A 24,990-nucleotide genomic window follows, 5' to 3' on the forward strand; every position below is an offset into this window, starting at 1 on the left:
TATCCAGGCCATGAGATGCCAGCTTCTCAAGGAGTGTGCCATGAGAGACAGTGTCAAAGGCCTTGCTGGAGTCGAGGTAGGTAACATCCGCAGCCTTCCCCTCATCCACTAGGTGGGTCACCTGGTCATAGAAGGAGATCAGGTTGGTCAAGCAGGACCTGCCTCTTGTAAATCCATGCTGACTGGGCCTGATCCCCTCCTTGACCTGGACTTGTGAGCATGTGAGTGCTCTCAAGACAAACCATTCCATAGTCTTCCCCAGTACCAAGGTCAGGCTGACAGGCCTGTAGTTGCCCAGATCCTCCCTCCGACCCTTCTTATAACTGGGAGTCCCATTGGCAAGCCTCCAGTCCTCTGGGACCTCCCCTGTTGACCAGGATCGCTGATAGATGATAGAGAGTGGCTTGGCAAGGACTTCTGCCAGTTCCCTCAGTACTCTTGGATGGATCCCATCAGGTCCCATGGATTTGTGAGTGTCCAGATGGTGTAGCAGGTCCCTAACTAATTCCTGTGTTTTGGACTTTGTGCTTGGAAGCAGGTAAAGCTTCTGTGTGTTAGTAACCTGAGATCTGGAGAAGTGAACTCTTCCATTAAATTAAATGTCAGTATATTGGTCTGCCCTGCTAAGCATCGCTTTCTGAAAGTGCTGCTAAGATACTTGGTATAAGGGCTCTGTAAATGACATTTTATGTTTTTATTTTGAAGTTGGATTCTTACCACAGAATAGGAAATGCATGTCTGCCGTGGTATATGTGTCGTAATGTGCTGTAAATGAACCTTTGCGTTTAAAGCTTCCCTGACTCCCTCCTGCAGTAATGTTTTGGTGTTAACAGTACCAGCTATGCAGGGCAGGAACCAAGGCACACTGAAATACTGCCCAGAACACTATTCTTCTGGCAAGGAGAACTGAACACGTGGCAGGAAGGCTGGTATACTTTGGACCATCTGCCCTGCTACCTTGAAGGTACCTGGAAACTGGATTTTAGCAGTAGTGGATAAACTAGTACTTCCTAACACCTGCTGATGTACTACTACAAGTAGGGTACTGCTACTGACCTTGTAATTCAGTACTCAAGGAAAAAGGTGTCTGTCTGGTACCATAAAGGCTAGGATAGCTGGGACTCGTACTGTTGAGCAGCTGTCTTTACTTGTCTGGAAGAGCACTCATCTGCTTCCTCTGAAAAAAGAGTTTGGTTTTTTTCCCCCTGCTGAGGAATGAAAGAAACTTAATCTGCTGGGGGGGGGGGGGGCGGGGCAGGCAGGGAAAAAGCCTTCCTTGACAAGGAATGACGATAGGTTGGAGTAGAGTCTGAAAAGGAGTGTGGTGGTAAAAGGTGAGGCTTTCTGTGGTGTTTGTTCAACAGGGAGAACAAAAAGCACAGGTTTTTTTTCCTCCCTTCCCTAGCGGCAAGGAGAGGGAAAGGATTTGGCCACGAGAGGGCCCTGTAAGGACAAGGAAGGGAGGACGGACACCGGCCCCGCAGGGCTGAAGTGTCCCCAGGGACAGGGACAGGGCTGCTGCGCTGCTTGTTTCTGCCCCGGGCTCGGCTGTTCAGGCTTGCATTGAGGTGCAGCTTTGCCCCATGGCTCAGCCTGTCAAGAAGTCTGTTCGTGGCTGTCTTTACAAGCGTTTCTCCCAAAAGTTGCAGGGATGCAGGTAAAGGAGGATATAGCCCCTGTAGTGCAACCTCAGTGCACCAGCAGAAGTACAGCATCTACCTTCAGCATCCCTTAAAAATACTACTTCCAGAGCTGAGTCTAATTACTTGTTACCTACTGTGCTAGAGCTAGAAAATCCTGAATAAGCATATAAAATACTAAGAGTGGTTATAGAGGAATTCTTGCTGCTGCTTTCTGTAGCCTGGATTTGCACGTTCCCTGCTGCCTTTACCTGAAGAGCTGTTGCATACTGCATAGAGTAACTGCTCGTGAAGATAAAGATCACCTTCCTCAGTGCTGTCTTGCCCTGCACTTTGCTGTAGTTATTGAGTTCTTTAAGTGATGGCAGTGAGGAAAAAGGAAGGTGCTTGTATTTTAGCCCACTAATGGCAGTCAGGAAAGAGATAAGATATTTTAGTCTCTTCATACCAAGAAACAGGTTCTGACAAATTAAATTAATTTATTTTGTACAAATGATAATGGTGGCACAGTTAATACAGTAGGAAGGATATGTAATTTTATACACCTGTTTTAACATTACAAAATGCCCTGAAAAGACAAGGATGGTGACTTTTTTTTTTTAAAAAGGAGCATCCTGACACTGATTGATTACATCTACTCCGAAAACACTTTAATCCTTTAAAAAACAAACAAACAACAAACAACAACAGAACCACCAGTTTGTTATCAAGTCTGACATACAGTACAAAGTGTTAACAACACTTACTTGAAAGTCAGGAAAAATTGGTCAAGTGTCAGTTAACTCATGGAAAGCTTAAAGTGTGCTTTAGTCAGTGCGAATAGAGGAATGTGTCAATTGCTGTAGTATCTGACCACCTGGTTAGATCTGGCGAGTTATCCCTGAGAAAGCAACTTCTCTCTGCAAGTCTCTCGGAGTTTGTTGATTGTTGCCATGGACAAGCTTCCAGGGTCTGTGAATATTTTCTGGAGGTAAAAGGAGAAAATTCTCAGTTAAAATGCTGGCTTTAGACAACACGCTGGAATTCTCTGAAGTGTGAAGTCCCTGCTTTGATATCCATAGTGTGAAAATTCTTACTGCTCTTTGGTCTCCCTGTAACAGGGTAGCATCCTCATCGACTCTGCTGTAAAGACATGGTAAACCTGCAGCTCATAACAAGTGCTCTAAGTTACACAAAAGCAACAAGACAAAAGCTAGTTTGAATATAAGTGTCCAGTTAAAATTATTTTAGAAGGCATTTGTGTCAGTGGATAGCAGGCATATTTAAAACATATTAAGCCATCCTGGGTAATGCTACAAAAGCAACCAATGCATTTGTCATGTGGTGCTAGCATGGGTTGTTCAGGCTCTGGAACACATACATGCATAAAACATTACACTCCTGCTGCAAAAAATCAGTCTTAATCCCTTGCTATACTACCTTCACTCTTCCCTGCCAGGGCTTTCCAGGGTAGTAATGTATACGGATGTAAGAATTTGAGGCATTTCAAATGCTGTCACACATGTCTAACTTTTTTTTCCTGGTTTGACTTGTTGCTCAAGAACAACACATTTGTTTCCACTATTTCATCTGAAACTTCTGACTGAACAAAACTATAAAGCAAGCTGCACGTTTATGCACTTTAATCTACAGTTCAGATGTGCAGGCCCCTCAGTTCTCTGTAGTTACAACTGACAACTCTGGAGACAAGATCATAAATGAGCCAGTTCTGAACAGCATTCTGGTGAAGAAGCCTGCATTGCATTGAACTAAAACCGAAGGTTTTGTTCAGAGGGAGGGAGGCATAAAATACTCAACGGTAGTCACCTCTACTGCTACTAGTATCTGTACTGCTGAAAAAAACTCCACCCAAATGAACAAATCCGAACCCAAAAGTATGTGTTTCAAAGTTACATAAGAACCTAACCTAAATTGTTTATTTAATTGCCTTCAAAGCCCCCTCACTACAGTAACCAATGCAGTTAAAATAAACTGTTTTCTTCAGGGTAACTGCAAGAAAAAGATAGTTGATTTTCTAGAACAGCTGCTGTAAAATATAATTAAAAGGGGGGGTGGCAAAGGTCCTTCAAGGACAAGTGTTTGTACCAGCCTCTGAACTGGTATTCTCATGGCAGTTAACATTTAACAAAACTCTTATTCTAAACCCTTTATGGTGTGGGAAAACCCTTCAAACATCTGCCTTCTAGATTAAAGCTGTACCTGTGATTGATTTTTCTTTTGCTCCTTTACTTGAAAGACTCACAAACACTGGGAAGTTAAGCTTATTTTTCTTCTATATGAGCAAAAAAGAAACATAACATGAGTGAAATCCCACTATGACAGACATATGCACAGAGCTCTGACATGAGCGTGAAACTCTTTTGGGAGTAAAAGTCACCTACTGGGATGTAGTTTTGTGCTCACTTGGCAAAAAATGATAGTAGAGTCAAGTAGTAGGCCAAGCAATTTATGACAAATGTTAGCTGCAAGAAAACTTGTGCAGGAGCACATTTTTACATTTCCATCTTCTGAGTTAAACTCTGAATCTAATGTTCTATACAGATTTGGCATCCAATCTATTAATAATTTACAAGAATAATTCTTAGTTTGCAGATAGTCATAACACTTGAGCACTCAACCTCGTGGCGTTTTTGTCTGGAAATAAGAATTTAGTGCTACCTTTTTGTTCTAAACAGAATGCTTTATGTTCTGGCACTATGAAGATTTATCAATGCAAATTTAAAATTCACTTTGTGTCTGTCTACTCTACAATACTCTATTACAATTCATCTGAAAAAAGCACAGGAACACAATCCATAGTTCACTGAAGAATGCACTAAAGTTATTTTCTCATCAGACTTCCTGCCTTAACTGGTAAAAAGGGCAAAAAGAATTTTCTTCCCTGTACAACAGATAATGTAAATGGACTGCTATATATAGATTTAGATAATAAGTCTTTTAAAAAGTTCTTAGATGGGTTTGAGTTTCTTATGTAAAAACATTCTTCATCCTTTTGGCAATTCCCACAGATACATTTCTCCTAAGTGTATCCATCTTTTTGACTGAGCAAAACATTTCTAAGTCAGTCTTGGTTTTAATTTGTAACAACAAAAAGCTGCAGAGAATTTACCTGCATGAAGCTGTGACACTCTGTTACAAATGTTCCTTTGGTGATCTGCTTAAATTTATCACAAATGTCAGGGAAATTCGTGGCTTCCAAAATAAAAGTTTGGTGTTGCTTAATTAATGTTAAGGCCACGCGGAAGATGATCTTTGACCCTTCATAGAATAAACAATCCCATATTCGGAGCACAGTCTGCAGGAAAGGAGAGAATTCAGATTACAGCTTCTTGATTTCCTATAGGTAATTATTGCTAAAGCAGTACAAATGAAATAACGATTATGAGTGTATATTAAGAGAACTTTGGTACCAATTACCTCTACTGGAAGAATATCAATGAACAAGCATATAAACCAGCGTGACACCACTAGGGTCCACATGACTCCATGTCTTTCCATCAGCTCTGCCACAGCTGGAACTTTCATTTTCACAAGTTCTCCAAGGACTTCCTGATCAGTTTTCAGGCCCAACATTGCAGGACTGTAGTAATCTTGGAGAGAAGAAACCAAAACTCAGGAATCTGTGGACATAATCTTTCCACAAAATTGAAGAGAATGTCCTGTGCAGCTGAGAATATAAAGGCACGTTTGAGCCTATGAATCCCAAGTTGAAATAATTTAACCCATGCAACAAAGATACCTGCATTGCAGTCATGCAGCACTTCTCTTTCAGCTAAGGCTGATCCCTCTACGCAAACACTTCATTCATGCCTACCAAAGTACCTTCTTTCTCTCTGATGTTTTTTGGCAATTCATTCTTCCTTCCCAAGGTAGGATAATCTCGGTAGTTTTTAACTGCTAACTTAAACTACAAAAGTCTTACTAATACTTAAACAGTTCAATATAACCACCACTGCCTCCTTCCCATGTTGGGGAGCTGCACACCTCCCAGTCCACACAATACTCAGACAGGTAACAAAAAAAACCCCAAACAATACCTAGCCTTTAGACTGGGTCCAGTCATAAACTGGAAATGGAAATTTCTGAGAGTGTCAGCTGTGCAGGGGTGCTGGAAGCCAGATACCACCTCTCCTAGGGTGTGAGCTAGCTCACTGAGTTAAGAGTTTTTCCTTTTTTCTCTGACCTAACGAAATCCTACTTTTCATAGAATAATTCCAAAAGGCAGTGAATGACAGGTCCCTCAGGCAACATCTCTTCCGACTTAATTTATCCGCAAGAGAGGTTGAAATTAGACCTACATCTCCTACACTGCTCGTCACTGCACTAAACCGTTAAATCCAAAATTAAGAACAGTGGAGCACGCTACAACTGTTACTCCACAGCCTGTTTGACAGGGTAAGCATTTTCATTACCAAGGCGCAGACTGAATAATAAGCACCTCAGTTCTATAAACAAGTAGTTCTGGGTATACTTAAGGGAAGAAAAAGATTATTTTCGTTCCTAAGAGTTCAGATGGCCCAGCAAGGGACAAGAATTACACAGATGTTTAAGGAATTCATATTTGGGGTTTATATGTAGACAGAAACATTTAAGCTGGACTTGATGGCTCCAGCCCTGGGAAGCAATCCTTGATGGTTCAGTAGTGTTTTGCTGACAAGACCTGTGTTACTAACATTATTTACTGAAAGAAATAACTGGTAACACAAGCTCCTTCCTTCACTGATTCTGGAAAGCTGCAATTCAGGTTTCTCTAACTTAGCTGGTTTCTGCCAAGGTTCCCAGACACACACAGCACAGGCCGATGGTTCACATGAAAGTGAAGGAATTGGAAAGAGCAAAGTCCATTTGTCTGAAATAATTTTAATAAAACCTCCCTGTGCCACAATTAAGTTTAGGAAGATGTCCAAATTATGCAGTGCCATTTCTAACCACTTTAATTTCTCTACTGAAGTCACAAGAGCAGTTTAATATTCCACTCTTTCCTGCGTCAATGGTTTTTTTTGAACAGACTTCCCACCCCAGGAGCTATTTGCTCTACATTTGTCCTGTCCAAACTGCAGAACATCTACAGGAGTTTTTACAGTACTAAGGAGCATCGCATTCAACCTTTAGGAATCTAGCTTTTTGTCTGTGATCCTTATTTTCTTTGTTCCCACTGAAGAATGATAGGTAAAACTCCTCTACAGACATAAGGGTCACTACCACTACATACACTCCTTTAACCATTTGCTTTTCAATTGCTGTAGGAAAAGCTCTGAGAGCTAAAGCACAAGTAATCCCATGAAAAAGCGTACTAAAACTAAATGGAGTCACACCATGACCTCAAAGCCAACTCAAAAATCTCTCTACATATTTTCTGTTAGTCTTGTGCTCATTTGTGAACTGGAATGCAGGTAAAGTAACATTAACTGACTGAGTAAACCTTTCTAAACTGCTACTTTAAGTGCAAAACAAACCACATTTCAAATAACAGAACAAGCCTTCTTCCCTTTCCTATCCTTCCTCCTCTTCTCATAAATCCACAAGCTTTTTTTTTTTTTTTTTTTTTGTGCTCCTGAGACATGCGAGTAGTTAAAACTTCAAGTTACCACTAGTGAGTGCCCTCAGGAGGAAGGACAGCAGCCTACACGCTCTCTGCTCTGCTGCAATCATCCGATATGCTGAAATCAACAGCAGCTGCTATTTTTAATTTGTACAGCAAAGTAAATGTCAGGATCTCAGTGAGAACGCAACTGGATACCCACCCAGCTTTTTGAGAGCTGGCAAATAAAAAGTTAACAACTAGGCAACTTGGATACGTCACTCCTTGAATTACTGAAGCAGCAAGCAGCTGGGAAGCCTTGGCGTAAATTAAAATTTCATTCAAGTTTGTTAGATTGTACTGCTGGACAGAAAGGAAAAAGGAACTATTCATCTATCTGGGGCAGCCTCCTGCCGTTCCTCGTGGAGCAGGAGCGACTCCCATGTGCCCTGGTACACAGCACTGCAACATTCAGCCCAGCGCCGCTGCAAAACAAGCGTGAGGAGTGATTAACGATTTTATGCAAATGCCAATATCTGAATAGCAGTTTTTTTCCAGGATACTAGCTGCCAGTTCACAACAGAAAGAAGTTACATGAAAAGAATCTGCATCCAAGACATTTTGATATGTAATTATTATACATTAATTATAGTTACTGTGGGTATTAATTATAATTGTTACATGAAATTAATATGTAATTATAATTTAATGTATGTAAATTTACTATATATATACACTTTTATACAGAAATGTGTGTATATAAAATTAGCTCCTCAAATTAGGAAAGCCACATTTCCAATCCTCCAGAAACATTCCTACAGGACCCCGTATTTGTGCGAAACTTACCACAGATCATTTACGAGGAACATAACGGCGTTGCGGTAGCCCAGGGGATAGCCCAGACCTAACTCTAGGGCTCTGACATCGATCTTGGAGGGCAGCGTTCCCCCCGGGGGGGAGCCAGGCCTCCAGGCACAGCCAGCAGCACCCACACCGGCACTCTGCCCGAGGGATCCACACCGAGCTGTCAGGGTCACGCAGGGATAGCCAAAACTACACTGGCGAGTCGGAATAGGATCCAGTGTCACGCTCGAGCCACCTTTCGTGGTCCATGTCTGATCTCATTAGCAAAAATGATTTTGTAACTCGGTTCGGTGACTAAGAGCTTGGTAACATTTAACCTACATGGCTCTTCTGTTCTGTTCTTACTTGGTAGGGATGCCCAGTCCCTGAGCCTTCTGGAAATGTCCCCTCAGCAAAAATCCTGCAGCTGTCCCTTGCTGCAGACGTTTCACTGTGTGCCCTATTTTTCTAATCTCTTATAATTGGCTGCTCTGCCCAGAATCTCCCCTAAAGTCAAGATATCCTTGTTTATAAACAAGTCCATGCAAGCTTAATCCTCCCCCATATCACAAAGCTGCTTTTCACAAGATACTGTGCAGAAAATTATTTTTACTCACTTCCCATCAAAATACATTAGCTTTATATTCCTTCCATATCTTACAAATTATCTGAAATTTCTAGATTTGCATGATCCACATTTAATTAGCATATTAATTCTTTTTCCCTCTCAATAGTCTGGCAAAATACTAAGCAACTGATGACCCAGAACGGACCCGAGTCACTAACTGCTCCCAATCTGCCACTTACTAATTTAAAAAAAAAAAAAAAAAAAAAAAAAATCAAACGTAGACTAATTATATTGTGCATCTATTGATCTAGGTGGGTTTATAGGAATGTCCTCTGACAATATATCATCCCCCTGGAAAAACACATAGCCAGATTGCTTCCTTTTATTCCTCAAATTGTCAAACAGAAGTGATAATGTTAACATTTAGGTGACTGCACACTACATTACTTTTCATCGCATCTTCTGGAAGGCAACAAATGAAATACTGTATTATAAATTATTGTTATAATACTCTATTATCAAATTATTATTATTAAATTCCAGAAAAAAACATCTAGATGAAAGTTAAGTTTCCCAATATGAAACCACATTTCCAAGCTTCTTCTGTAAACTGGTCCTAGGCTTTCCTTACTTTCCTCTCAGCTTTCCTTTGTCTGTTGCTTACCCACATGCCCCTGCTTTGCCTAGTCTGTCCGTCCTGGTGCCTGCCTGTGGATTTTGGATGCCTTGCCAAGAGCAGGAGTGCCTGAGAGTGTAGCAGAGGGCAATGCTGGCAGCACCCCATGTGGAGTTTGCCCCACCGAGTACCCCTTCCTCATCAAAGTCCTGACCCTGAACAGCAGCGCAGTGCAACGCAAATGGCTCTGCCGGGATCATCAGCTCCTCTTCCTCTTAGAGTCGAGCAGCAAAAAAGAAAAGCCAGCTTCACCAGCTGCCAGGTATTTTATTGCTACTGTACAACACAGGTGACTAGATGAAGGGACTTTTTCCCTTGTTTAAAGGGCTTTTTGGTACTAACACTGCACTGACTGTGGCATCCTGTCACTGAGCTTGAAACCTGTTCTAGCTCAGCATCTGGCAAAGAGATATTCCTTAAACTACATTTCACTGTCTTTCTATCACGATAATTAGCACCTCTCTGAATCCTACCAGCGTGTCCAGGACTAAGACATAACTGTCTGCTTGTGCTCCAGAGCGGTAATGAGATTTGCAGGAAATAAGGATAAAGCTTGTAGGGACTGTATGACCTTGTTCTCCACTACAAATAGATTAAGAGGTTCCAAAAATAAAAGTTTAAGAAGTAGTACTCTTACAGCCTTAAATTACCTCTACAAGTCAGAGCTGCAGAAGTTAAAAAAGAATCCTTTAAGTCTGTTGTGCATATGTCAGGTTAAATATAAATACTCCTACTGGAACTAACACCATATGAATTCTTAGTGTTACAGAAATACACAAGACAAGACCTCAGCTCTGCTGCTTATCTTCCAGCATTTCTAAGTATTATTTCAAGAGCCTATATAACCCAGCTGGGGACAAACTGAGTGATTTGTCTTGGGAATCCAGTTTATTTAACCAAACTGAAAAATTAAAAATTAGCTGGTTTAACTTTTCTCACAGTCATAAGCAATGTAAAGTATTTTATTCACAAGAATATGTTTATAATGTCCATGAGAGCCATGGCAGCTGGAATTAATGTTGTCTCTACTCCCCCAAACAAGAAAAAATGGTTATTTTTATACCAACATGCAACATTGAAAAATGTCTCCTTGCTGTAGCTGCATGATATCATTTGCTACCTGACTTCACTGGAATCTAGGGGACAAACAGAGCAGACTTCAATGCTGGCAGGCAAAAGCAGAGGTCACCATGAACAGAATCAGCCAACTTCGAGAAAAGCACACAGTTCTACATTTCAAGTCAAAACAGAAACAGATTCCACCACGTGCCTTTGTGGGAAAAAGTCCTTTCCCGTAATCCTTCACTATAAAACTTAGCTGTTTGCATGTTACTGAACACAGGGGTTATTTTAAATCATCTTGGCAGTGCAAAGCTTTCCTTTCCAAAAAGATCTGCTATCATAGCTGAGTTTATGAATTTCATGCAACACACATGGAACGAGTTTCATTGCTTCAGTTACACAGAGGTCAAACTAGATTATGACAGCAGTCCCTTCTCACTTTCAGAGCATCTAAATACCATTTATGATATTCCTACACAATTTACTGACTCACTTATTCTCCCTATTGGCGACTCTCAGCCTGCTTTGTCCAAGAAGGCAGGGCAATGTTCTGCTATTTTATTTCTACCATGGGAGAGTCCAAAAAGATGCAATAGGTCTTCTAAGAATCTACATCATGGGCCTGGCATGAGAAGCTGGACAACCTATGTTTGGGAGGAAATCAGAAAGTCACAACAGGAAAAGGAGGAAAACCAAGAGTACTGCCAATTCTTTTTGCAATATCAGGCCAAAGTGACCTCCTGCAGATGTCCTGGCCAAAGTGATATCCTGCAGATATGTGGTTAAATGGCAAGCTGAACTCTTAACTATGTTCTTTTTAAAACAAATTCCTAATCATCCAGGGAACTGAAAAAAAATAAAAATCCAACTAACAAACCCCAAACAGGGTCAAGCCATATTTTATTTTTCCTTCATCAAACCAAAATGAACCAGAACTTCTGTCCTGAGGTACTGAACTCACACCAGAACCAGCAGTAGCCGTATCATTCACAACTGAACATTAGCTTTAAAAAAAAAACATAAGCAAGCCCAACTCATTTTGGATGGCAGAACTACCTTAAAAAAAAAAAAAAACAAATAGGAGAATGCAAGCATTTTATGGATGATTACTGGCTGCCATACCGAGATTACACAAAAATTAGAATAATAGCATTTTGAGAAATGATTTACTATTAACGCCTTTTCAGCAAGCGCAAAAAGGCAATGTTTGATCGTTTCTACATAATCCTGTCTGCCTGTATTCACCTTTGGCTTCTGATCCCAAATTTGGAAAATGGACTCTGTGGAGCAGAAGGAAACCTTTGGTTTCCTATTTGCATTTCACACAGCCCAGTGGATTCTGAGCAGATGTAGTGGCTACCATTTGGAAACTGAAGAAGTATGCTTGTTAATTACAAAGAAAAAAGAAAGAAAGACAAAGATGATATCCTTCCAGACATTACAGAAGGCAGAGATGAAATACAAAGAAACAAAGACTCCATGTGTAACATCTCAGAGAAACAAATTGAAGTTAGCAGCATGTTAGAAAGCACAAATGCAACTTTCAGACATTCTAGTTATGGAGAATGAAACTGTTTGTTTTGTTGTTTTTGGGTTTTTTTAATACTCTCTGTTACATGCTGCTCAGTAGAGACATTTGCATTATTAAAAGCTAGTCTAGATTAAAGTTATAGCTACCAAAGCACTCTTGTACAGATTAGATACAACTCTGAGCAAAATGCTGTTGGCCAATTCTCCTTTCTTCCCTCTTACCCTTCTTCGTATCCGCTGTCATAGGAATTGCACCTTTTGTGGATAGTGTTTTTTTCAGAGTATCAGTGAGGTGATAGACACCAGCGGACGCAGGTTATTCACCACTTGGCTGTTTCCAAACAGCCTGGCCCGACTCTAGTCATTTACAGTCCATGAACTGTGCCAGTCTGAAGAGTTACACACTTTGGAGAAGGCTGCAGCTTACTGGGTTGTCAATGGTCCCAGAAGCCAAAGGGTTTTAATTCACAAAACACTCTGACAGACTTTTAACACCAATTTCCTCCAAATTGAAGGGAAATTCATGAACAAGCATTGAAGATTACCACAACTGCTTATCATGCCTGTAGAGGAAGCAAACTTTTTCTTTTTAAAAAATGAGTTTACAGTTGTACAGTGAGTCTTAATGACTGATGACTTCAGCTGAATAAGGATTCCTGGATCTGTGGCTTTTTTAAATCCTCTGTGGGTTTAGGAAGAATAGCTATTTTATCAGTTCACCACACTGACAAGATTATTCTTAACACCTCAGCACAAAACATAGCATGTATATACTCTCACAGTTAAGAAGTCCAGTGTTACATTTTCTTCTACAAGAACACTAGTCACACCATGGGAACTACCAAACACATTATTTAAAAGACTGGGACAGAAGCAGGAGGCTTAAAATAGAGAGCTGGACAGACACATGCGGTTCTGGCCTGATACTTGGAGAGGGAAACCAATCCAACCCTTCAGTCTGAAAAGAAGGGGAATGAAAGCCACAATCCTCTTACTTCAAGCTCAAAGAAGCTAACAAGAATTAATTTTAATCTTGAAGCAACAGGTTTTAAAACTATAAGAGGAACAAATGAGACTTCTCCACTAGCCATAAACTTAGTAAAGCATTCAAGTCTTCTGGACATAAAACACATAAATCAACCAACATTTTATTTCCCAAGCATCTCTCTGAAACTAAACAGAGTCACTTCTTGTACATTTAGGTAGACAAAAGTTACCACTATGCACTACACATGGTTTTCTTCATATAATTTCCTTTACTCTCAAAGCACGTCTCCTTCCACAAACACATTCTTTATGTAGCCACCTACGCTGCATATGCATCGTACTATATTTTGAAACAATATCAAAGCCTGCTGTCAGTGCTTCTTCATACTATGCCATATTAAAAAAACCCACCAAATCTTGACAATACAGTTGAGCAATTTAAAATAAACAATTTTGCAGTATTTTAAGTTGCAAATATGATAAATCCAGAGTAAGCACGTTTTAGCTTAGGAAAAGCCAAAGTAATCCTTGGATATATTCACTGCTGAGGGAGAGTATGTCATCTCTGTATATAACATTAGCAAAACCGAGGTTAGAAAACTGCATCCAGCTCTGATATTGACATTTAAGGCAGGAAGTTGAAGAACTGAAAAGGATGTGAAAGAAAGGGTTACAAACATCACTTAAAAAAATAGAGCTCTGATAAGGTACGTCTCTGTAGAATTTATGCAAGCAAAATGAAAAGTAAACTTGACCACTTCATAGAGAAAACACTCTAGGCATTATAGCCTTTTCAATATAGTATGAGACAGTCTTAAAAAGAAGCAATAGCTACAAGTTAGGACAAGGCAATTCCCAATAAAAAGTATAGCAAACATTTTTAATAAGAGCGATTTATAGTTTGAATATACTACTAGGAGTGGTGGTAGGGTCTTTCTTTCAGACCAAGTTTGGGACCTTTCACAAAGACAAGCTCTAGCCAAATGAGTCTGCTGCAGAAGGAATGAGAGGAAATACTACTGTTTCCTCAGCTGGCTTCTTGTACAGCAAATCCAGTTACATTTCCAGTTTTATGAGTCTTGGTATTGAACACATGGATTACTTCAAGCATATGAATACATCTTATGGGGATTTACAAGTTAAAATACAAAACTGCATATTAGGATCTATGTTGAGCGCCTATAATGGCACATTACACATTCGTCAGCAATTACATTATGCTTCTTGCTTTCATAGTGACATATTCAGGAAGGCTGCATTATTAAGATTGTAATTGAACATGCAGAGCCCTGGCTGACCATTAGAAGAACAAAACAAAAAAAGCTATGAGGAATGAAATAAGCTACTCAATTTGGCTTTGCACCTCTGCTGCTTTAATTATGCAGTTAAAACAGCACAATCCCTTTAACATGGAGACAGTTCTGTCAAAACTATAGTTTCAATACCACATGTGCACATTAGTGCTTTCACAACTAGAGCCATTAGCTAAAACTTAAAAAACAAAACAAAAAAAACCCTCCCAAAAACCCACACAAACATCCCTCCAACACGGCTATTCGGATCACATATGGCTTGGCCACTAATTGGTTTTTACACATCCCCCCCCTCCAAAAAAGGGGGTGGGGAATCTCTTCCCCCAAACCCACACTTCTGTGTTTCCACCACTCTACCTACCCTCCGCCTTTGTACGCAGCCAGGGAATTCTACTTTTGATCAGTCCCAATGGAACTAAGATTTCATTTGAAAAGTTTGTTTTGCTGGTGGCTTTTGAAAGGGATGAAACTTTGATTTACTGGTGAGATAAACAGGCAAATACCCCTGCCTGCACAGACAGCCAAAGGCTGCAGTCCCATCCAGACTAGCACCACAGAAGGCCTACTGAAGATACCTCTAGTTCAACGTAATGAAATTTATATTCATACAAGGCTTGCCTGCCAGAAGGAAAGAGGCATACTTGACTTTTTTGGGTGGAGTAAGTAATTTAGATCCTGCTTCTAGTGTAAATACAGCCATATCAAGGAACACAATATTATTCTGCATTCTTAAACACTATGGGTCCTTCTGCTGCATAGCTGAAACTTAGTGTGTCTCCTCACAAAAGTAAGGCTGACAACATGTATATTCTTGTCATATACAGGAAACTTCTGTTTTAGACAGAACTGTAAGATTTCTAGCCAGCTACCTAAAGCATACCTACTAAATATTGAGATTGTTCTTTTATTGATGAGGCTTGTGGCTGGGGGGAGGGGGGGAGGCATGTATGATACATGTAGGAAATAAATTATTCCAAAAGTCTAAATATATATATGTATCATTTTAAGGAAGAAATACATCAGTTACTTCCTGCTTGCTCAAGTCTCCCGAATCTCCTAGCAGTTCAGATTTGTAAGTAATAAGCATTTCAGGCTTATCATGGTTTCTAAATACAGGCACATGATGACTCCTACATTCCACCTTCAGCTTAACAGGACACTGCATGCTTAATTCCTAGGTAAATGCAACTGACCTCTAATGTTCGAAGATTAATGCTTTCATCATGGCTGCTGGTTAACAGTAAACCATGCTGGAGTCCCATATTTCAAAACTCCTAATTATTCAGCCTACCAGCCAAGCGTTCCTCTCTCCTAGTAGCAGACGTGATGTTGTACTTCAGAGGTGCGCACTGCTACGGCTTCACATGCGATTGCAGAGGAACTTTCTAAGGATGAGCGAGAACTCTGCCAGCTCATGGCCCTGTAGCTGTGTGCTACCAGACAAGGAAGATAAGCAAACAGCCCAGAACCGATCAATCTGTTTAAACTTTCTGGGTTGATGGTGCTATAAAAAAAAAGCTTGGTTATCAAAAACTACTTTGCAAACATGAGGTCATGCATGTTATGCATAGCCTTGCAAGGAGCTTTCCACACCAAAGGCACATGCCTGTGATGCTGAAGTGTTCTCTGTGAAAGGACACACTTTTCATCACAACAGTCTCCTTCACAGGCTGCAAATTCAGCTCAACATTACTACTATTCAAGTCTACTGGTGTCTGTCTTTTACCTGCACAGCTGAATAAAATGCTTCACGTGAAACAAAGTTCCACTCCCCTTTGGAGAAGCAGGTCTTAAAAGATGCAGCTGCCTAGCCAGTTCTGCATTCAGAGGCTCCCTGGCAATACCCAGTCAGGGTATTAAAATAAATTCAGCCACAAGAACAAAATAAAGACATGCTTAACTGCAATTAAAAGCAAGCAGTCTAAATAGGAATATTGTAAAGGTAGTACAGGATTCTGCATTTCTCAAGTGGCCCTTCCCTTCAAACCTGGAAGTCTGTATGATGGGACTTTAAAGAATGTTAACTCGAAAGAGAAGGATATACAAGAGTTTGATGTGTAACTATGTTATTATTCAGTTCAAATATTCATGTCTCTTACTATGCTTAATCTCTTACTCAACAGTACCTCCAAGTCTATGGCTGATACAACTGAGAACCATAGAGCGCTCAAAACAGAAATGTTAGATATCTATAATCTCAACATGCAGACATTTGCCTTAACCAGCAGCTGCTAAGCTACCCACCAAAGCGGTATCTTGCATTGCACCTTGTATCTTGCAGATAATGTCAGTTAGCTCAGTGCAGTCTACTACTTTTGTAACTACTTCATCATTCAAACTCTGTTCTTATTTTTAATTACTGACAAATAACCAGGCAGTACATGTGGGTAAAAAAAAATTAAAACCCAAAAGGCTAAAAAGTACCAGGCTGAAGGAAGGTTGTTAGATTGATCCTTGAAGAATGCATGTAGGCTACACCTAATGTGAGATTTTTATTAACAACGTTGGAGAAAAAGATAAAGCTGGTATTTGTTAACAAATCCAAACTGAGATATTGTCCCATGTCAGTACACAAGGCACAACAGAGTAACACAGTGAAAAGATTGGAGTAAGAGAGACATGATGATATTTAAAACAACAAGGACAAGAATGTGCAAATAAAGTTCAGCAAAAAGGTGTTATGGATTCCTGTAAGCTGTGCAAAAACATCTGTTGACAATGAGAAGCTAGCAATAGCACATGCATTATTACCGAGATCACAAATCAAAACCAGAGTGCCACAAGGGAAGAAAGGCGAGGGAGATCCTACAGTTTTTCTCTCTCAAATAAAATACTTTCAGCTGTGAAAAGAGAAATAATGCCACTGCACAAGGCACTAGCAAATTTCTCACTGGAAAAAAGAGGGTGCCATTTTGATCAAGTTAACAAAAAAAAGAAAAAAAATCAATTCAAACTGGAACAAGCACACAAAATATTTATTAGGCTAAAATGGGAACAGAGAAGAATTTGACTGAAGCAGCTTAGTAATATGAAAGAACTGTAAACTGAATTGACTGTATCCTACAAATACATGAAAGGTAAGCACAAGAGAAAGGGGGACTTTTTTTACCCCCAAAAGTCAGCATTGGCACAAGAACAAAAGGATATAAAATTGGCCATGAACAGACTACTGCAGAAATCGTAAGACCTCTCTTAACCATTGAAAGAGTATTCTACAACTAGTTTTCAGTAAGAGTAAATAACTCCAGTATAATAGCCCAGTAGACTAATTAGACTATAGCTTGATAAACACTGCTGCTTTCAGACTGAGAACCCACTGAAGGCAGGGGGGGAGGAGTGTTCTGCTATATGCAGGCATAACTGTCATGCTAAAGTGGTCCAAATTGTCAAGTTTTTCTTCTCTTAAACTCACCATTTAATCACAAATATGCAAAACATGACAAATTTGCTCCTTAAATTACATACCAAAGTACCACAGTTAAAAGTTCCCACCTACCTGATGCTTTCTAAAGCAACCTCCCCAATATTTCCTCAACAGAACAAAAAAATTTCTCAGCAAGAACCAGTGATGAACAGAACAGAAACACTAAGGCTATGCTGAATACAAATTGCAGACACATCCACTCTGAGCTCAAATTGAATCCATACTGCATCTTGTGGGCAATACTGTCTGCTCCAGCCATCTGATTTGAATGAACCTGGGGAATGAAAGATCTTGGTAACACCCAAAACTTCAGTTCAACAAACAATTCTCTTCCCCCTTGCTATGTTTAAGTGAGATATGCTCCTAATCCCTCCAAATCCCTGGTGTAGCAGCTGACAGACACAACAGGCAGTAGACTACAGGCTTGCCTTCAGCAGAAGCAGGATCTTTCTGGCCTCACCCAGCTGTACCCAGCAGTGCTACGTTCAGCCAGACGAATGGCACGCACACAACTCCACATACCAACAAACCAAATTGTAATTTTTGCTGGCTCGCTCTTCCAGCTGTGCTAACTCCATTTGAGTGTAACAGAGCAATTCAGCCAGAAAACCTCAACTGATGGGGTCCCATTCCCAAATTGTCCCCCTCCAGTCAGTGGGTGGAGCAGTTACATCTTCACCATATCCTATGGTACATAGCTCCACACAGACCTAAAAAACGGTACAAGTGGGGAGGTGAGCCATCCCTTAGGGAGCCCTTCTCTGTCACTTCCCCAGAAAGCTGCCACTGATGCTCCCGTCTGTCACATTCTACATTTTTCAATCAATGACATTGATTTGTGGCTCGCTTGGTTCATCTGCTGACCAAAAAAAAACCGCTGTCAGCATCAAGGTACTGGAGCAGCTGTTTAATGTAATTAAATGCCTGTGGGCCAGGGGAAGGAAGCATTCACAGGGACATGGCAGAGGGCAAAGAAGGGATTTCTAAATTGTCCTAATTTTAACTGGCAGCGACAGGACACACTCGAAAATGAGGACATGACCTGGAGGCATATCTGTTGCAATGAAAGGGGAAAGCATGTCGATTATAATGCAAACAGATCAACAAAAGAGCATTAGCAATGAAACTAAAGGAAAAATGTTGCTAATCAGACCATTAACATCCAACAAAAAAAGATTGCCACTTTTCCCTCTGAAGATCTGGAGAATTTATAATGTTTCTCTGCTTGTCCAACAAAAAATTATAGGGCTTTAAACTGAAATGCACTGCCCCTTGCACTGTTAACAGAAGGGCAGTACTTACCTGAGTAAGTTTCTTTATGGATACAGTCTGCCTGCCTGCCTGATTCTCTCACATACACACAAAAAATTATGCCGATTATTTTATCTGTCATGCTTTGAGTTGTATAAATGTACAATTCAAGCATGATATAGGAGGGTAGTGGGAATAAAAGGGGGGGGTAAAAGAAAATTGGGGGGGGAAGAGCATCAGCAACAAGTTTTCTGACAGTGAAGCATTTTACTACTCAGTACAAATATTTTTACTACATAAAAGATTCATACTACCTTATTTGGGCTCTTGTTGAGGCACTCAAGCTGGAAGGGACACCTCAAGCTCTCTTAAAACTGACTTTGGAGGGGAAAAGGGGCACACTCAGATCAGCAATTCTGATCAGATATCCCCTTCCCCACTATCAAAGAAACATAAGCATGCATGTTTCTAACTTCAGCACCTTAGATGGATGTCTGTATTGGATGTGCTGAACCCAGGCCAAAGTCTGTAACAAGGCTCTTGTTACAGCGTAGTAAAAATATATCTATAAACAGGGTAGTAAAAATATATCTATAAATATAAATTAAGTAAATGTACATCTCTTTTACACACAGTAATTCACATTATGAGTTTCTTCTCATCACCAATGCTACTGGCATAAGATAAATTCAACAACTAAGAGGGAAGTCTAAGAGCAACTTTTGTCATTTAGGTATCAGCTAAGTATAGAAGAAGTATATACAAGAAGAATTAAAGGTTTTATGACAAACTAACATAAGCTCCCTACCAAAAACAATGAATAAAAAATTCTGAATCTACTCCCTTGACCCAAATAAAAACGTATAAGACTATAAAAAAGATTAACAGCAAAAGTTGCCACACATCACTTCGCAGCGAAACTTGCCTTTTACTGAGGGCCTTATTCCTCACACAGTGATGTCATTGGAAAGACATCCACTGACGTCAGCCAGTGGCAGGTCACATGGCAGACTGCAGCCCTCAAGTCTCCTACCTGTTTGCACAGCTTACAGCTCTCAAGGCTGAACAAAAGCAACAGACACAGCTGATTTCTTTAGACTATTTTTATAGCTTGAAAGTAAACTTCAAGGCTGCAATCCCTCAAATATTTGCAGATTGATTCAACAAGTCATAGCGCTCCTTGCCTGTCTCTACTCTTTCAATCTGCAAACGAAGGCCAACCGCTCTGCTCATATGCAAGGAAAACCTGTGTTCCTATAGGGTGTATTCACTGTAAAAGATAATTTCTTACAGCTGTTCAAAAGCCGTAAAAGACTCCCTCAGCTCTTTTTCCTTCTTTCTCAGTCTTTCCCTTCTGTTCAGTAAGGAACCAAAAATTATATACTTTTGTTTAATCTTAAACAAGAACAGAAAGAAGCAGAAATGAAAGTATCGACCTTCATGTCCTTGACCACCACTTAGTTGACACTGTGATACTGAATTCAGCCTCTAACCACTTGGGATAAAGATCTGTTCAAAACTAAAACTGGGCTAATAGGGCATTTCAAAGCCTCCTTAAAGAAAAAAATAGCCTTCCATTTTGAGTATGGCTTTACATTAAGGGTGTAGCTGTAGTCAGTCCTGTTCAATGCTAATGGGAATTCACAATGAAACACCATTCTTCCTCTATAATTAAATCCCAAGAAAGAACTTTCCCAAGTGTATTTCATAGGAGTATAAAACATAGCTGTGCCTGATGTCTGCTTCTAGTTTTAAACTACTTCACACATGTGGTGAGGTTCAACTTATACATGGGTCAAAACTCAGTGTGTAAACACCTCCTGCAAATCCAGAGATCCAGGCAACAGAACCTAGAGAGCTACTGCACTGACCAAATGTAGATACTGCCTATAGCTTAGGGCGTGCTGAATTTCCCTCCGGACTCTATTGACCAGCCTGCCTAGATCACCATTGATTGTAACAGAGCTTTGACAAGAACTTCACATACAGACACAAGACAAGGATTTTGACATTTGTTTGCTTTGTTGCAAAATCATGATGTGCAAAGTGCCCAAGATATCCCTGCTCAGAAGTAAAGGACACAGCAGAAACTACTGTGCCTAGCAGAAACTACCACCTTGCCAAATACCTCACGCTGCCTCCAGCCAAGCCACTGGGAAATGCTACTTCAGGTTCAGTGCTCAAACTGTGCACATCTCCCATCCTTGCTCTGCTCTGCAGTCACTGCTTCAACTGTGTCTCATATCATATTCCTGCAACGAAAAGTCCCAAATCCCAGACACCTTCACAAGTTCTGTTCCCCAGCACCATACTGATATAGGAAGACATCTACCTAACAGGTACAAATCAGGAGTGAGAAGTAAGACTGCAAATTAACATACACATAAACCACTGTGTGCTGCGTCTTCGTCTTGTGTTTCCAGGACCCTAGAAAATCTTCAATTCATGCAAGTCTATTTTAACATCTAAAACCTCTAAAAACAGAGAAGAATACAAAGATAAAATAAAAGCCAAGCTCCAATATACGCATACAACTATACATGTTTTTAGCATACCAGGCAATATTCTTCCAATAAGAGCATCTAGCAACCAAAAGGACTCCTCTTCGTTCTTTGTAATAAGAATCAGGTATCCAGCTATGAAGTTCATACCCTGAAACAGAAAGAAGGGGTTTAAGACAACTACAATTCTACAAAGCGGGCATATTAAGTAAAATCTAGCAATAAAAGCCACTGGTTGAGTAAGCTGTTAAAGCTGCATGATGACAGCTAACAAGAATTATTAACAAAGATCAAGGAGAGCAAAATTAAAAGAAAAGCTTAGTAGTCTCTAATTTACCTTCAATTTTCCTTTTCTTTTTTAAATCCCAAAGCCCTGTCCCAATGTATCTGAAGACTGCTTTGCCCAGAATCAAAACACAGCTGTATTAGATGTGTGGTAGAAACACAACACACCTGCAGGTAGACAGTGCACCTGCAGAAGGAGAATGCCTGACCCAAACACTCTTTAGTAAAAAGTTGCAGCTCCAGCAGCTTTTACAAGCTGTTGCTGCTTAACTCATCAACTGACTGTATAAAAATCATTTACTTCCACAACACCTCCAGTACTCCACATGCTACTCAATGACTAGCCACTGTAGCTCGGGTCTTTCATAGTGCAAACAGAAGGTAAACACCAGTGAACTACTGTGCATTTTTTAAGTACGTCTTTTCCATCGTAAACAAGCTAACAATCATATAAGTATGGTTTTTTCCATCGTAAACAAGGTAACAAGCATAACAACACAGACAGCACATCAGAATGACAATATACAAAAGCTGCCTCTGAGGTGCAAGCCACCCCAAAGTCTTCCTTTATTACCTTAAGTTACCTTTAAATATTGACAGGCTATGAAGGCTGGTGTTGGTTACATTGCCTTCTTTGGTTTCATCCCTTATTTTGGCCTTCTCCCTGTTCTCTCTCCCTCCAAGCCGGACTTCTCCAGCACGTCTATCGCCATAGGCAGCACCACTGCCTGTAGGTATCCTGCAATGCTGCCAATCATGGCTGTGAGCCAGATGACAGCTACCAAAAAGAACACCCCTCGCAGTCCCTGGAAACTACAACTTCCTCCCTGAACTGAGATCTCATTTTTTATATTCAACAGATTTGACTCGCCTGTCCCACCTCAGAATGCCTTGCAACACTCCCAGAACATGGAAATATTAGGACACTGCACCTTCTCCAATGTTTCATTTTCAAGCTTTGAGTCACTACAGGAGTTGTTACACAAATGGCTTGGATAGACCTTGCATGGCCTTACTCGGTGCTTGGCCTTCTAGCTAGGAAGGCAACTATTTTCTTCCGTGCTGACAGTTCAGTAATTGCATCTATGGTGACAACAGACTGGCGTATAACGTGGCACGCACAAAGAACTGCTCTGGAGCTTAGGTTCACAGGACACTGAATTTTGCTGGTTATACCAGGATAGGCAACACTGTACCACTGTCAGAGCACGACAATGCAAAGCCTAATACACTCCCAGATGGGAGACTTAAATGCCAGCAAGTACGATAAACGCCCTAGCATTATGGAAACATCCCCTAAAGAGCCTTCAGTCAGTAAAAGCTCTGCAAAACTCTTGGGGGGGGGGAAGGGCGGAATTCAATTTTTCACTCCAAGTTTTCTAGTGTTTACAGGGTCTCTCTTATCATGCAGTGGGTATCACTATATCTATCTTGATGAAGCCTGCTGCTTCACTAGCAGAAAAGGTGATTTCCTGAAACTCTGCTTGATTTACAACATGCCTTGGAAAGCAGATGTTGACCTTTGGTTTATGTTCTAATTATTTAGCCAGAAAAGATAACATTCATCCTGTGAAGAGACGAGAGGTGAAAAGAAATCACATAAGGCTTTTTAAGTCTTCTTCTGTCATCTCCAGTGTTCATAATGCCAAGTCAAAACGCAAAGATTAGCCCATTAAACAGCTAATGTACCAAAACTTTTTAGTAACAATTGGACAAAAATTTTTAGGTAGAAGCTAGCATGGTCTACAGCAAAGGTCCTATGAGGAGCAGCTGAGGGAACTGGGGTTCTTTAGGCTGGAGAGAAGGAGGCTGAGAGGAAAACCTTATTGCTCTCTGCAACTACCTGAAAGGAGGTTGTAGTGAGGTGGGGGTCAATCTCTTCTCCCAAGTAACAAGCAATAGGCCAGGAGGAAATGGCCTCAAGTTGCAACAGGGGAGGTTTAGATTGGATATTAGGAAAAATTTCTTCACTGAAAGGGTTGTCAAGCATCAGAACAGGCTGCCCAGGGAAGTGGTGGAGTCCCCATCTCTGGATGCATTTGAAAGACATATAGATGTGGTGCTTAGGGACATGGTTTAGTGGTGGACTTGGTAGTGTTGGGTTAATGGTTGGACTCTATGATCTTAAAGGTCCTTTCCAACCTAAATGATCCTATGGTTTAGGAGCTGTGTATATTTGTGGGTATAACTACCTCTGTATAGGAGCCTGACACTTATAAAAAAGAGTATTCATAATTCTACCCCTTCTGTTATTCTCAAAATATTAAAATTGTATTTTAATAAATACATAATACTGAAAATAATAAAAATCATTAATCTTTTATTCCCATTCTTCAAGTAATTTCTGTACTAAAACTGGTTGGGATACACAAAAAGAAATTTTTTTCGTGACTTCAGTTTAGGTTTAAGTCCCTCTAAGTCTTCTCCTCTCCAGATTTCAATAAACATAATACATATTCTTTTAACTTAGTACAGTAAATACAACTGTTCCAATCTTTCTCAACTGACATGACGTATAGGTTAGCACACGTATCCTTGGTGAGGAAGGGGAGGAGAGGACTTAATAAGCGAACTGAAAACACATTTTGCTCATGATAGTTCCTGCTTCTTTATGATCCTTAAAGATGGCTGCTTTTTCCTTGACTGACATGAATCAACTTTTATCTTCTTTGTGTCCCCCAGGAAACTTTACAGTACTTGGCAGCGACAACAGGAGCTTTTCTGAGCTGCCATCCAAGCAGGATCAGGTTGTATTTCATTCTTGTATTTCTTACTTGCCTGTCTATACTGGGAGATGGCACCAAATAAACACTACCACCCCCCCAACTACGTGATGTCACATGAATGCTGGTCTTCCTCTATTTTGAAAAATGTGACAGTGAAAACAAAGGAAATTGAGATCTCTTAATGCTTCACACATACCAAGGACTGTCTTGGGAAAGATGGCAGGAGGGAAGAAAAGGGAAAGGCAAGCTCTCTTTCTCTTCCTCTCCGAAGTGACTAATCTTGATACAATCATATGTGGCAAAACATTTATTTGCAGCTAACAAATGGAACCAAACATGATCAGCTACCTACAAAAAAGGCCACAGAAAAACTCACAAGGACATTTGAACTTGCTGGAAGTGATTCATTCCCCCCCAGGGCCATTTTAAAAACAGAAATAGTTTGTGGATCTGCTTCTAAAAACACACAATCAAATGGACAAGAACAACTACCATTGGTGAAATGCAGCATTGTTTAAACAACAGTGATTACATACCTGACAATATCCTACTGCTTTATTATGATGCCCATATGCTACCAATACATTGTAGAGTGTATGCTGCAAACATGGATCAGCAGTTTTGCGGAATTTTACATTATCTGGAAATGTTCTGTTCATGTCT

At 40.3% G+C, this 24,990-nt stretch overlaps 1 protein-coding gene across 3 annotated transcripts in view; it reads right to left on the reverse strand.

Annotated features, from left to right (window-relative positions):
* Positions 1 to 2,101: 2,101 nt before the first annotated feature.
* Positions 2,102 to 24,990, reverse strand: part of GRTP1 (growth hormone regulated TBC protein 1) — a 39,417-nt gene continuing 16,528 nt past the window's right edge. For all 3 annotated transcript variants that reach the window (XM_075057370.1, XM_075057369.1, XM_075057371.1), the window contains exons 4-8: positions 24,864 to 24,988; positions 21,371 to 21,467; positions 5,058 to 5,230; positions 4,750 to 4,935; positions 2,102 to 2,604 (exon numbers count right to left, since the gene is read on the reverse strand). In XM_075057370.1, the coding sequence (XP_074913471.1) occupies positions 2,515 to 2,604; positions 4,750 to 4,935; positions 5,058 to 5,230; positions 21,371 to 21,467; positions 24,864 to 24,988 (671 nt within the window). In that variant the 3' untranslated portion in view covers positions 2,102 to 2,514. The remainder of the gene's footprint in view (positions 2,605 to 4,749; positions 4,936 to 5,057; positions 5,231 to 21,370; positions 21,468 to 24,863; positions 24,989 to 24,990) is intronic.

This window comes from Buteo buteo, chromosome 25 (genome assembly GCF_964188355.1).
Source record: "Buteo buteo chromosome 25, bButBut1.hap1.1, whole genome shotgun sequence".
Taxonomy (NCBI): Eukaryota; Metazoa; Chordata; class Aves; order Accipitriformes; family Accipitridae; genus Buteo; species Buteo buteo.